The following is a 14,484-nucleotide window of genomic DNA, read 5'->3' as shown; positions in this document are numbered from 1 at the left end:
GTCTCAGTAACAAGTCAAAGCCCAGTTTGGTTTCTTCAGCACCCCCCTACCCAAGGCTACACAAGGGCTTCCCATGTGGCTCAGCTGGTAAAGAATCTGCCTGCAGTGCGGGAAACCTGGGTTCAATCCCTGGGTTGGAAAGATCCCCTGGAGAAGGGAAGGGCTACCCGCTCCAGTATTCTGGCCTAGAGAATTCCATGGACTGTATAATCCATGGAGTTGCAAAGAGTCGGACACTACTGAGCAACTTTCACTTTCACCCAAGGCTAGTCTCATCTAACTCAAGCCTACTCCATGATGCTATAGAAGTTTCTTAGAAAATGTTATTCGGTGATAGGTAGATATATTCTGTGCTATCTGACATGGTGGCCACTGGCCTCATGTAGCTATTTAAATTACATTAATAAAATAGAATAAAACATTTGGTTCCTCAGTGGCACTAGCCATATTTTAAGATCTCACTATCCCCAATGTCTGGTGACTACCATATTGAATGGACAGCGCAAAGTATAGAACATTTCCACCATTATAGAAAGTTCTTGGGGACAGCGACTGTGTACAATGTACACTTCTAAAACAAGGGTAGATACAATAAATCACAGATAAAATAAGACTGAAAACAACACACCACAAGAGATAGAAACTAAGAAATAGATGGAGAGGCGGGGAGAAAATTCCTTCAGTAGCTGGCTGAGGAATGTTGTAACAGCTGGACACAAAAATAAACTTTCCAGTTTCCTATCAGCCAGAGCTTGTCGGTTGTCACTTTTTGACTCACAAGTGCGTCTTTGTTCCTCATCTGACGGAAGCAGACAGGACTAAATCCTCTGCTGGAACACGTTTGGGAGGACGGGCGCAGTATTGGGTCATCCTTACAGAGAATTCCTTGGCCGGTGCGCCGGGTTGTCGCCTCTGGTTTTGGTCTATATGATCAGGGCCCCTTTCTGTGAGGACCCCACTTTTTGCAAGTTGAGTTGTCTGCTCCTGTGTTTCTGCAAAAAAAAAAAAAAAAAAAAATTCTAAGGAGGGAGGTTGCTGTGTTGCTAGGCAACATTTCCTCTCCCTGCCCACCCAGCACCTGGAGTCAGGCATGTTCATTCCTGCTGGAAACTGGTGGGGAGCAAGTCAGGCAGGAGGTTCTCCACCTGGGCAGGACCTGCCTGATGGGATGGGGCTGAGGGCAGAGTGAGGAGGGGTGAGACCACAGTTTACCAGGAGAAGCAAGGATCCTGAACAGAAGGAGGAGCAGATGTGTGAAAGAGAAAGGTTTGAAAGACCAACCCTAGTGGCATCTGGTCCTTAGGGTGCCACCATCCGTAATTCATCTATAGCACTAAGACGAGGATCGGCAAACTCTTTCTGTGAAGAGTCAGAGTGTCAGTATCTGGGGCTTTGTGGCCATAGAGCCTCTGTCACAGTCACTCAACTCTGCCATCATAGGGCAGCAGCAGCTGTTAAAGTATGTAGACCAAGCAGCAAGGCTGTGTATCAATAAAACTTTATTTATGAAAGCAAGTGGCAGGATGGGTTTGGTCTGTAGGCCATGCTTTGCTAACTGCTGACCTAAGGTTTTGGATGTTCAGGAGACAAGGCTCAGAGATTGTACCCTCCCTGAGCCTCAAGACTCAAGGAGACCTCCACCTCCCAAAGGGAGAGATACTTCTTTCCACCAACCAGCAGCTGCCTCCCAGCAGTACTTTGAGGCTTTTCCTCATCACATGAGCATTGTGGGAACACCTGCTTCTGCTTCAGGGTGACCCAGAACCATTGTCTCCCACAGTTGGCACATTCTGTGGCCATCTCTCTGTGGTCACTGGGGAAAAAGAGAGCCCTGAAGATGACCTTTCTGTCTTCCACAGAGACCCAGTTCCCATTACTCCTTCTCCCCCTGTAAAAGTATCTTAGGAGCTATTGACCGGACATCAAGAAAGACATGACAATTAGGTGGAAAAGTAAAAGGCTGCAGAAACCTAGGAGCAGATATCCAAACACCGAGGAAAGAGAAATGAAGAAAGAGGACAGGATGGTCTCCTTGGAGAAGGGTCGTGAGTCATGGGGGGGAAACAGCGTGCAGCCCGACCACCACACCACAAACTCCAGGGAGTACCATTTCCTTTGTCATCTGGGTGGATGACACTCCCCAGGCTTTGCAGTGCACAGCTGCATGTGGCATACCCAGCTCTACAGGAACATATGCTTAGATGGTCTCCCGAGATCAGCACTGGGGTTGGGCTGGTTTAAACATACATCTAAAGATACCATTTGGAACCGGAGGGAGTTGTTGTAAAGCAAAGTGTATAAAAAAAGGGCCCATCAGCCTGCGTGTTGGCTGGAACGAACCTCAGAGCACTTCCCATTTTCAGCTCCAGCAGATGTGGTCAAACCAGGTCCTGCTTTATTATCCCGTTTTCCAAGAGATGCTGGCCACTCAGATTTTCATGTGTAAAGTGAAAGACCTTGTGCTTTTCAACACTATTGGCAACAAATTCAGGTTTCTATCTTAAATACACGCATGAGCCAGATTAGCCAATGAACTACCAATTCTCCACCAATGGCTGAGCCTTGTTACCTGTGTCCAGAATTTAGGGTTCATCAACCAGGATGCCTCATCAGACATAGGCTGGAGAGTATGTATCATGAGCTGTAAAATAGTCACCAAACTGAAAATGTTTCACAGATTGAGGAGGTTCTCAGTCTCGTGGAGAAGTTTCCATCAAAGAGAAAGTGGGATCCTCCTAAGACTGGTTACCAGAGGCAGGCATCCGTGGCCTGCTGGCTCATCAGTTTCCGTGGCAGCAGTGTGCACCTGAAGCCCTGTAGTTTGGCTACGAGAGGGGTTCCATGCATGGAACCTACGTGTGTAGGAAATGACACACCCAGGCCCCCGCCTTCTAGATGTCTCTTAAGCTTGCATTTCTTTTCCCTCCCCTAGATCTTCCTGGTTCGTAAATCCACCAAAATGCAGAAGAAGGTCCTCTGCCTTCGCCTGCCCTGTGAATTTGAAGTCCCACTCAAGGAATTTGCCATAAAGGAAAGCACATACAGTAAGTGGTCATCAGGTGGTGAGGTCCCGGTGAAGTGAGGTCTTTAAGTAAGTGGAAGGGGAGAGGGTCTGCAACTTGAAGATGGACAGACGTGGGTCTGAGTCCCGGAGCTGTCACTTATCCCCTGTAGATAACTGAGCACAGGAGCCTTGGTTTTCTTATCTGTATAATGGGATGGTGATGACCTCAGAGAGCTGTTGACAGTTCAGTTAAACAGCCTGTGTGCAAGGTTCTCAGTCTATTGCCTGGCACATGACAGGGCCTCACAGAGGCTAGTTTCCCAGTTACGCCGGGTGTGGTCCCCAGGTTTGCTGATGGCTAAGCTGAAAGACGTGCTGCACAACAGTCTTTTTTGGGGATCTCATGCCAAAGTGTGTGTCTGCACAGCCCTTGAATAGCCCTAGAGGGGATTGTCCTCTCTAGGCCATCCTTCTACATGGGCAACTGGTCATAGGCTGAATCCAGCTCTTTGGAGAAATGGACTGGCTAAAGTTTTGGAAGGAGAGAATCAGAAGTGTTGATTTCTTTCTGCTGATCTGTGGTCCCTGGAAACGTGAAGTCTTTGGGAGGTCAAGTTTTCAAGGAAAAGGGGAACACACAATCCTGATGCCTTATGAGCCTCCCAGCGACAATCAGAAGGCAGACCTACAGCCCCAAGGGGGAGGCCTCTCTCAGCCACAGGTGAGTGAGCCCAGGTGTGAAGGCCAGTTTGGATGCCCATGTAGACCAGATTCTCATTATAAGCTGAGCAGCCCCTGTCCCTGTATTTGAAGGAGCCGAAGGTCCTGAGACTGATTTGGGGGCAGATACAGGCTTCCACTCAGCCTGGAGTTCAGTCTTGCTGAGCCAAATATCTATTAACTGGGCCTGGAGGAGATGTTTCTGGCCCCAGTGGAACTTGCCAGCCTCTGTGTGATCTGCGACTGGCCTCAGGTCAGCTGTAGATAGGGTCCTATGATGTTTATCCCCAGGCCTCTTCCAAGGTCACTGACGTCAGGGAAAAGCTCCCACGTGCAGAGTCATCTGAGCAGTCACTAAGCTTGGCTAATGATCTGCCGGTTTATTTACATTAAGAGGGAATCCAAAGGTAGATTTCAGACCCGCCCTTTGAAAGACAATGAATTAGATATTAAGTAAAAAAGGGCAATGCTGAGTTGACTTTTTAAGGTCAGCTAGTCAAGAGGTGATAAATCTAAGTGGTTTTTAGATCCCTTCTAATATCCACAGTTGAAAAAGCTGGCGTAAAACTCAACATTCAAAAAACTAAGATCATGGCAACCAGTCCCATCACTTCATGGCAAATAGATGGGGAAAAAGTGGAAACAGTGACAGATTTTATTCTCTTGGACTCCAAAATCACTGCAGACGGTGATTGCAGCCATGAAATTTAAAAACTCTTGCTCCTTGGAAGGAAAGCCATTACAAACCTAGACAGTGTATTAAAAAGCAGAGACATCACTTTGCTGACAAAGGTCCGTCTAGTCAAAGTTATGATTTTTCCAGTAGTCATGTGCGGATGTGAGAGTTGGACCATAAAGAAAACTGAGCGCCAAAGAATTGATGCTTTTGAGCTGTGGTGCTGGAGAAGTCTATTGAGAGTCCCTTGGACTTGAAAGGAGAGCCAACCAATCAATCTTAAAGGAAATCAACCTTGAATATTCACTAGAAGCACTGATGCTGAAGCTGAAGCTTCAATACTCTGGCCACCTGATGCAAAGAACCGACTCATAGGAAAAGACCCTGATTCTGGGAAAGATTGAGGGTGAAAGGACAAGATGGTTGGATGGCATCAGCAACTCAGTGGACATAAATTTGAGCAAATTTCAGGGGATAGTGAAGGACATGGAAGCCTGGCGTGCTGCAGTCCATGGGGTCACAAAGAGTCAGACAACTTAGCAAATGAACAACAATTCCCACAGATTACCGTGATAAGTCAGCTTGCAAATCCCACCCACTTTCCCCTCCTACAATAAGTACAGTTAGTGTTTTGTATTTTAAATTTCTCTTGTTGTTCGTCTGAGATCCCTCTCTGGCTGCATGATTTTCCTCCTTGTTTTGCAAAAATCTTTATCACTTCTCTGGTTTTAAAGTAGCTGAAAGAGCTAGTCTGCCTAGTCTGAGCAAAACATTAACCTGCCTATAACTGTTTACCACAGGCCTCCCATGATGACCCCTTCCCAGGCAGGTCTACCTTCTTTGCAAGGAAGGGCTGGCCTGAAAAACATAGGTATTTTTGGACTTTGCTGGCAGTCTAGTGGCTTTGACTCCATGCTCCCAATGCAGGGGGCCCAGGTGTGATCCCTGGTCAGGGAACTAGAACCCACATGCTACAACTGAAAGGTCACATTCCTCAGCTAAAGCTCCTGTGTGCCCACAACTAAGACCCAGCACAGCCCAATAAATAAATATAAAAAGCAAAACCAAAAAACCCAAAACCCCATAGCTATTTCATCATAACATCTGGACAGTGTTTTGCATAATAAGTACCAACTCATATCTGCATAGAACTGTTTTCACAGAAGTTACTCCATTTTTTAAAAATTGCATTACCCACTACTCTCCTTCTGGGAGACAAGGGAAATATAATTATTGTCCATTTTACAGATGAGAAAACCGAGGCCAGAGATGTTAAGCTACCCAAGTTCGTTCCCTTTTACTCCACTCACAAAACTATGGTATATATGGGTGTGTTTCTCTTTCTGTGTCTGTCAGTCAGGGTGTATGTGTAGGGGTACTAAAGAAATAGTAAGTAAGCGAAATAATACAACATAAGCAAGTAATAAGCAAAATAAATGAAGATGTGGAAGGGAGAGAAACTGCTGAAGTTAGGGAATCGTCACAGAACTGAAGCTCTTTGGAGAATTTCTGGAAGAAGGCTGCCGGGGTGGTATTTCAGCCAAGACGGCGTAAGGAGTGGTTGGCAAATACATGAATTTTTGAAGTCAAGTCACTCTCTCTGTTCCATCATTTGGAAGATTTACTAAATGGCACACCGTCTTGCCAGAATACTTCTTTCTTGGAAGGTTGCACGCTTAGAGGCGGCAATGGGGTGGGGCGGGGGCTCTCGAAGTAAATCAGTTTTAGCATCTTTCCTGCAGAGTTGAACCCAAGCTGATGTATGGGAACCTGTGTTATCCTCCAGGCTTCACCCTCCTTCTGCCTTTTGTCTTAACCACAGATGGCGCATTTGTGATCCAGGAGGTCCGGCCTGGGAGGGTCAAGGGCTGGGGGGGCCTCAGTGTCCCCCCAAGCCCTGTCTCCTGCTGGCCTCTTGCTCCAGCCCGTCTGACCCCTTGACTCCGCCCAGTTTTGTATCCTGAACTTAAAAAAAAAGATAGTTGTGTAATTTGAGTCTGGGCTGCTCTGTTTACCAAGCACTGGAGCACGTGCTCCAATGAGTCAGGGCTGGACTTGCAGGCCGCCCACCCTCCCCTGGCCTATCTCCCGCGACCATGCATCCTCCGTGCAGCTGGTTCCCATCAGGCACGCGGGAGTCGGTCAGGGAGCTCGGAGATGCTCCTGCCCTCCCAGCCAGCAATATCGAGGGCCTTTCCTTTCCCAGGATGCACTCGGGGACACTCAGCTGGTTTCCGAACTCTCTCTTTTCCAGCCTTTTCCCTGGAAGGCTCAGGAATCAGCTTTGCGGATTTATTCCGGCTCATTGCTTTCTACTGCATCAGCAGGTAAGGCTCCCTTTGTCTCCTGATGTCAAGGCGCTGTTTGGTGACTACACTGTCACCAGCCCCCAGGTTTCTTGATTCACCCCGGGCAGGGGGCTCTGGAGGGCTTATTAGCTATTGGATGTTCCTGGAAGGATTGGCCCCTGAGGTAAAAGGGTCCCCAGGCCCCCCTGTGCCAGGCTTAAGATCAAAATGATTGCCCTGGCCCCTGTAAATGTAAAATCACACGCTCACGTAGAAAGGGACCTGTGATGCAAACCTGTAATGTTTAAAGATCCTAATATTCCTCATGGATGGAACTAAGAGTGTCACACTTAGTGTGAAGTAAGTGAAGTAAGTCAGAGAAGGAGAAACATGGTATGACAACCCTTCTATGTGGAATCTAAACAGAAATGATACAAATGAACTTACAAAATAGAAAGAGACTCACAGACTTAGAGAAGGAACCTATGGTTGCTGCGGGGAGGGGGGACTGGAAGGGATAGTTAGTGAGTTTAGGTTGGACATGTACACAGTGCTATATTTAAACTGGATAGGGAACTTCTCTAGTGGTCCAGGGGCTAAGACTCTGTGCTCCCAATTCAGGGACCCTGGGTTTGATCCCTGGCTGGGGAACAAGATCCCACATGCTGCAATAAAGACCCAGTACAGCCAAATAAATAATATTTAAAAAAAAAAAAGAATAAACTGGATAATCAACAAGGACCTTCTGTATAGCACAGGCAACTCTGCACAATGTTTTGGGACAGGTTGGATGGGACGGGAGTTTGGGTGAGAATGGATATATGTGTATGTACTGCTGAGTCCCTTCACTGTTCACCTGAAACTATCACAACATTGTTAATTGGCTGTACTCCAATCCAAAAAAAAAAACAACTCCTCTGGGATTGGAACACATAGATTTTCAAGGCAGGGGCCTTCTGTGTCCCCCTTTGCCTGGCAAAGCAATATATCCTTTTCTACTTCAAAATAAATCAAGGTCCTAATGTTTCTGAAAACTCCCCAGTGGATGCAGTTCGTCTAGAATTGTGGGTGCCTTCAGCCCCTAAATCTTGCATCCCTCTCCTTTAGGCCCACTGGGTACCCCTGTCTTTTTTGTAACGAAAGGGACTATTTCAGTCTACGTGAAGCTAAGCCCCAAACCCCGATGTTAACAAGTGTCAGGAGGGCACAAATTGGGAAAGGCTTGCTTTCTTTCTTTTCTTGTGAGACACTCCAGTTTCTCAAATCAAGGATTCTTTCTGTGAATCAGGATCGAAACGCATTGTCTGCAGAGGCTGACATTGCTTCCTCTCAGGTAGCCTGGCCGGGGGGGTGGGGGGGCAGGTTCCTGGGTTTTTCTGTGCATCTGTTGCAGCTGACAGAGCAGAGATGGGCGTGTGTTCCTGGGATTTTTTGCAAAAGATACTTCTCATCCCTGTCCCACCCGTGGCTGAGAAGTCTGTTTGGCATCAGGTTATTTTATGTTAATTTAATATGTGGGCTGTTTCTCAAAAACTGAGTTAGGTGTTTGTTGCACCTGTTGGACTAGACCCTTGGGGGGCGGGGTGGTAGAGGAGGCACCAAGCTGTCCACTCGCAGAGGTCCCCAGACCAGGCCAGCTGAAGCCGCGGTCAGCAGCCTGATGGGGGAGGTGCTCTCAGAGTGGGAAGAAACAGGGCTTTTACGCCCCTGAATGGGACTGATTAGAACCCCATGAGTACTCTGCAGGGGCCACCACCTGCCCGGGTGTGAAGGAATCCACCCAATTGAGGAGGGCAGTACAGAAGCCCCCACGTCCCCAGGCATGCACACCTGCTGTGGCATGAGCCCGAGAGCATCTGTCAACCTGGCATGTAGGCCAGAGGCGAGGCTGACTGGTGTTTGCACGTCATAGTTCACATCTTGATGGGCCTGCTGTTGTTACGAAAGATAGTCCCATCTAGGCTCTGTGACAACCTAGAGGGGTGGGATGGGGTAGGAGGTGGGAAGAGGAGGTCCAAGAGGGAGGGGACATATATGTCCCTATGGCTGAGTCATGTTGATGTATGGCAGAAACAACACAATACTGTAAAGCAATTATTCTTTAATTAAAACTAAATAAGTTAAAAAAAAAAAGATCGTCCCACCCAGAAAACAGGATTTGGCAGCTTGAGAAGGATATCATCTCTGCCATCAGTGGTCCTGGTAGACTGGGTACCACTGTCCGGGGCCACTGGATGACTGGAGGGAACAGAGTGCATAGAAGCCTTGGTGACCTATACACATGATGCCAAGACAGGTGCTCACAGGCAGACCCATCCGGTGACATTTTGTGATTAACAGCCAGTCTCCTCCACCTCTTTAGAAAAACTACGTATGGAGTAAAAACAAAATTAAAAAATAAAATGAGTACGCATGTACTAACACTCTTGAATGAAACATTTTTAACAAACGTGGCTTTATTTGGTCTGTCATGAGAGTTTTAGAGCCAGGGTGCAGGTGAGAAGGAGGTGCCCTCTTTTGTGTGTGTATGTGAGGAGGAGGACGCACAAACAACATCTAATTTTCTAGTAGATCAAAGCCGAAAACCACCCATGAGTGAATGACAGGTGTGGTTTCCTGCCATCTCTGTCATTAAGGAAAACCAAAACCAATCACGTGATGTTTTAGGCTCTAGGTACTGTGCTGGGCAAAGTAAAATCTTAAAATAAACGTAGGTTGGTTTTTGTTTGGGGTTTCCCAGGTGACTCCGTGGTAAAGAACCCGCCTGAGTCAGACAATACGTGGTTTTCCACCCAGATCGTCTAAAGAAAGTAGGTTTTTATGAAGTGGGCAAGCCATGGAAACGTATATTTGCATGATGCTTTGGCATTACAAAGTTCTGGTTCTCGTTAGCCTTCCTTTAAGATCATCATCAGGGCCATGGCCTCTCCTGGGTCAGGCAGCAGCTCTTACACAAATGCTGTGTCCCCTGACACTCCACCTGCTTCATCCAGAACAGATGCACAGGGACAAGTAGAGGGAGGTGATCACAGCATCTAGGGGCAGAAGGGTCTCCTGGAAGCAGGATGTGACCCTGGCTTGACACCCTGGAAAGAGGAGCCTCTTGACTGCCAGCTGCTAATATTTATCTGAGCTCTCATGACCCTGTTACACTCTATTCATGTTTTGCTCTTTTTGTCGACCTTACTAATTTGTTATTCATTGTCAACAGCCTCAAGGGCTCCAAGATTCTCCGCTCATCCAGACTTAATCTGCTGTAGCCCAGAGTGTTGCCCAATCTTACTGTAAACGACAAGTTGTTTGGTGTAGTTACTTTCTTCAGTAGAATATCCAAAGCGTCTTGGGCAGACAGAACCCAGACAGACACTCCAAGCGTTGCCCTCACACGCTTCACCGCAGGCATGGGTAGGGAGGGGTCTCCTTGCTGTTCTTCATACACGCCAGACACTCTCCCACCCCAGGGCCTTTGCACCTGCTGTTCCCGCTGCCTGGAATGGGAGGCCAACTCTCACACTTGAACCCTCTTTATTTTTCTGCTTTTGTGTTTTATTTTTATCCATGGAGCACATCCGCTTCTCATAGATTCTATGAATTGTGTTATTGTTCTCTGTTTGCTGGCATCCACTGGAGTGACGCTTCATGCAGGTGTGGACTTTGTTTTGTTCGAAGCACCTAGAACAGTGTCTGGCACATTGTGGATGACCGTAGACTTTGCTGGATGAATGAATGAATTCTTTCTTTGTAAGATCAATACCATCAATGGGGGAAAAAAGTCCTTTCCTGAGAAGTCATTATTGTCATTGCACATTCATTCATCTATTTATTTGAAGCACACTCTCTCCCATCTGTATCAGGCCAGGTTGTGTGCTGAGCCCTGTTTAGATTTCACCAGTGCTGACAGCGTGACCCTAATCCTTGTGTCTAAGTGTTAGTCTCTCAGTCATGTCCAATTCTGTGACCCCATGGACTGTAGCCCACCAGGCTTCTCCGTCCATGGGATTCTCCAGGCAAGAATACTCAAGTGGATTGCCATTTCCTTCTTCAGGGGATCTTCCTGACCCAGGGATCGAACCCAGGTCTCCTAGTATTGCAGGCGGAGTCTTTACCATCTGAGCCCCCAGGGAAGCCCAGATCCTTGTGTTTGAAGATGAGCAAATGTTTCTCGTCTGCCTTTGCCCTTTTGGAGAAAGCAGGAGGTCATGGTGGTGATGCTGTGCTCTGGCCATGGCAGGATCCTTTTGCAAGCCCAGCTCCTTCCTCTTGGGTCTTCTGGTCTACAGTGCTGCAGTGCGTGTGTTTCCTGGTCCACACATGGCGCCAGACTGTTTAGGGGCAGGGTTGTCTCATGAGGTCCTTTAGTTTTGCTTTTCTGCTCAAAGTGTGATCCAGGGGCAGGGAGCTTGGCAGAAATGCCAAACCTCCAGCCTCCCCCACACCTGTTGAACCAGAGCGCAGCCTCACAAGACCCCCAGGGATTCAGGCACACATCACAGTTAGATGTGTTAAACACTACCTGAAGACTCAAGAGGAAGGTCTGCCACCAGCATACAAAGGACAGTATTTGGGCTCCAGCTGGAACCCCTCACAAGTGAAATCAACAGACATTCACTGAGAACCTACTGTGGGAAAGGCAGTGGGTAACACATCTCAGTTTAGGATCACACATTCCCACCCAGGGAGTCGGGGTCCAACATCCAGAGCAGGTAGCAAATTGATACCTAGTGTTTTATTTAGATGACAGATCAACCATCATAGTCAATGAATCCAATAGTAACTCTAGATACAGTTTAGCTGCCCGGGAATGCAATTCAGTCTTCACTGCTGATCTGGAACCAGGAACTCAGTCTGTCCTGCATGTGTTAACATGGGCAGGAGTCATGACCCCCCCAGTCCGGTCACCAGTCAAGACAAGTCCGGTTGGATATGATGCGATGTTGAAATAGTTTAAGCTGTAGATAAATAACAGGGATCTACTGCACAGCACAGGGCACTGTATTCAATATCTTGTAATAACCTATAATGGAAAAGAATCTGGAAAAAGACTATATATGTGTATAAAACTGAATCACTTTGCTGTATATCGGAAACAGTGTAAACCAATGATACTTATAAGAAAATAAAATACTTTCAGCAGAAACCTTTCTAGGATGGAAATAAAAGCAAAAGACAGAAACAAGAGTGTAATCATGTGTATTCTCTCTTTTGAAAAATCAGGGACGTCCTGCCATTTACTTTGAAGTTGCCTTATGCCATTTCAACAGCCAAGACCGAGGCTCAACTTGAAGAACTCGCCCAGCTGGGACTAAGTAAGTGGGTGCCCTTGCCCAGTCTCTTGTCATGCATGCGCGGAGCAGAGCCAGTGGCCCCGTGATACATTGTTGCATCAGAATGTAACCCTCACCTCCATGGCAGAACTTCAGGAGGCCCTGAGTCACACCTTTTGAGAGTCTTTTTCTAAGTCAGGCATTGAACTATCTCTCAGAGGCAGGTGCTGGGTTTGCCTGGGGAGCTCCCACAATTCTCCCCAGCACCTCCCGTTGATGAGTTTGAGCTCCCCCAAATGTCTGGTGGGTGTCTGTCATAGGTCCTGCCTTTCTATGGCATCTTGCTGGGGAATGGCCATGCCTGATGGACAGGGAAGTCCAGCACGGGCACCTCCCCTGCTTGAGTTTTACTCTAGAAGACAGTGTTGATGGCACTTCTGTGCTTTGAGGAATCTGACTGCACAGGGAACATCTGTCTCAGTTCCGGCCCTGGTGTTCTCAGCCACGTCCTTCACCCCGCCGTGCATCCCCACTCTGGCCAGCCAGATGTTCACTTCCCCTCGTGCCCCTCAACCCAGCCCCGTGCTGGGCGGTGGATGGTAGGGGCTCAGGACACACCACTCCCCCAGTGTTAGTTCTGGGTCCTGTTGCCCTAGGGAATCTGTGTGCATGTGACTTTCACACACACACACACACACACACAGACACACACACACACACAAATGTTTTCCTCCTTGATGGGAAAGGGGAATTCTCTTAAGATTTCAGGGCTCCAGTCTTCAGATAGATGAACAACCAGGCCATGGTATTTGAGTGAGAGTTTGGGATTCAGAAGTACAAGTCCCAGGATTCTTAGAACCTAAGAAACTGTGATACTTGACCCAGCAAATAAGAAATGTCCTTCCTTGGGCACGTTTTCCCCTTACTCTAAAGAATTTGTTCTGAAGGGGGTGCCATTGCCAGGGGAGCCTGCAGAATTCACAGAGAAGCCTGGAGTTAAGAGTCATGTTCCCCTCTGAAACCTAGATTGCCTCAGAAGAATTGCCACATGCGTCCAAGGCCTGCCTGATGGGCAGCTGGGTTGCAGGACAAGGAAGCAGAGTCCTGGTAAAAATACCAGGGCCACATAAGTGTCCCTGCTGAAAAGTCATGCCATCTCTGCCACTGAGCTTTATACACCTTGGAGAGAGTTCAAAGCATTTCCTGAGTTTAAGGTCACATCACCACCTAGATTCTAGCCCTGCTGAGGACGTGTTCCAGGTCTCTGTTTCCTCTGGTGACCTCTGTCCACGGGACTCCTAGGTGGGTGGTCCACCTGCTACGTGTGCTTCATGCCAGGGCTCAAGGACTAGAGTATCTGGGGGCAGCCCTTGCGCCCTGCACAGGCTGAGGCAAAAAAAAACAAAACAAAACTGTTCTGGTGGCCACTCACCAGAAGCAAATTTTTTTAAAAAGCAAAAGTATTAATCGCTCATTCATGTCCCAGTCCCTGTGACCCTGTGGACTATAGCCCACCAGGCTCCTGGGCTCCTCTATCCATGGAAGTCTTCAGTCAAGAATACTGGAGTGGGTAGCCTTTCCTTTCTCCTGGGGTTTTTCCCGACCCAGGGCTCAAACGCAAGTCTCCTGCATTGCAGGCAGATTGTTTCCCGCCTGAGCCACCAGAGAAGCCCATAGATATTCAACATGTAATTGTTACTGTGCACATTTTGTGAAGAGACATCCCTTTTTAAAACCCTGTACCTCATGTATTTATTCATCCAACAAGTGTTTCTGGAGGATCTGCTATATGGCAGCCACAGCAAGGGTTTAAGGATCCATAGGGTCTCTCCCCCTTGCCCACTCCTCAGCTTTATAGTCTGTATGGGAACAACACATACTCAGGAACTACACATTCTATATTTGCAAAATCTTAACAATGGTGACAGTGGGAATTTAAGGAGGGTTAAATTTCGAGCTAGAGCAGCCCTATACTGGCCACTATAAAAATATGTAAGGCCAGCCAGTGCGCACTTTTTAAATTTCCTAGTGGCCACATGAAAGAGAATTAAAGGTGCAATTAATTTTTATAATTTATTTACTATGTGAAATGCTATTTCAATATATCATCCCTATTTTTAAAAATAGTAACGAAATATTTCACCTTCTTTTTTTCTTGCTAAGTGTTTGAAATCCAGTATATATTATATCCTTACAGCACACTTCTATTCAGGCACTAAATTTTCAGCAAAAATACATGGATCAGTATTTAGATTCCATTAAATTTACAACTGAAGAAGTAGTTTCACATACCCCAGTTCCAGACCTACTTGAGTTTCCCAGTAATGGAATTGTGCAGTTTTACATTTAAATGGGTTTGCATGAAATAAGATGGAAAGCTGAGTCCCTCATTGCACAAGCTGGATTTCAAGTGCTCACTGGCCACAGGTGGCTGTTGGCTCCCCTGTTGGGATAGCACAGACCTAGGCTGGCGTGCTGTGATTCATGGGGTCGCGGAGAGTCGGACACGACTGAGCGACTGAACTGAACTGA

The 14,484-nt window shown here is 47.3% G+C and overlaps 1 protein-coding gene across 11 annotated transcripts in view; it reads left to right on the top strand.

Moving 5' to 3' along the window:
* RIN2 (Ras and Rab interactor 2) overlaps positions 1-14,484 on the top strand; it is a 208,786-nt gene that overhangs the window by 167,916 nt on the left and 26,386 nt on the right. For 9 of the 11 annotated variants that reach the window (XM_088844028.1, XM_055430532.2, XM_055430541.2 and 6 more), the window contains 3 exons: positions 2,933-3,044; positions 6,607-6,727; positions 11,903-11,994. In XM_088844028.1, coding sequence (XP_088700154.1) covers positions 2,933-3,044; positions 6,607-6,727; positions 11,903-11,994 — 325 coding nt within the window. The remainder of the gene's footprint in view (positions 1-2,932; positions 3,045-6,606; positions 6,728-11,902; positions 11,995-14,484) is intronic. The other 2 variants (XM_055430566.2, XM_088844030.1) reach the window with 1 other exon arrangement.

Source organism: Moschus berezovskii, chromosome 15 (assembly GCF_049115385.1).
Source record: "Moschus berezovskii isolate FMDL1 chromosome 15, NW_MosBer_1.0, whole genome shotgun sequence".
Taxonomy (NCBI): Eukaryota; Metazoa; Chordata; class Mammalia; order Artiodactyla; family Moschidae; genus Moschus; species Moschus berezovskii.
The sequence above is the reverse complement of the archived record's forward strand: the minus strand, read 5'-3'. Positions and strand labels throughout refer to the sequence as shown.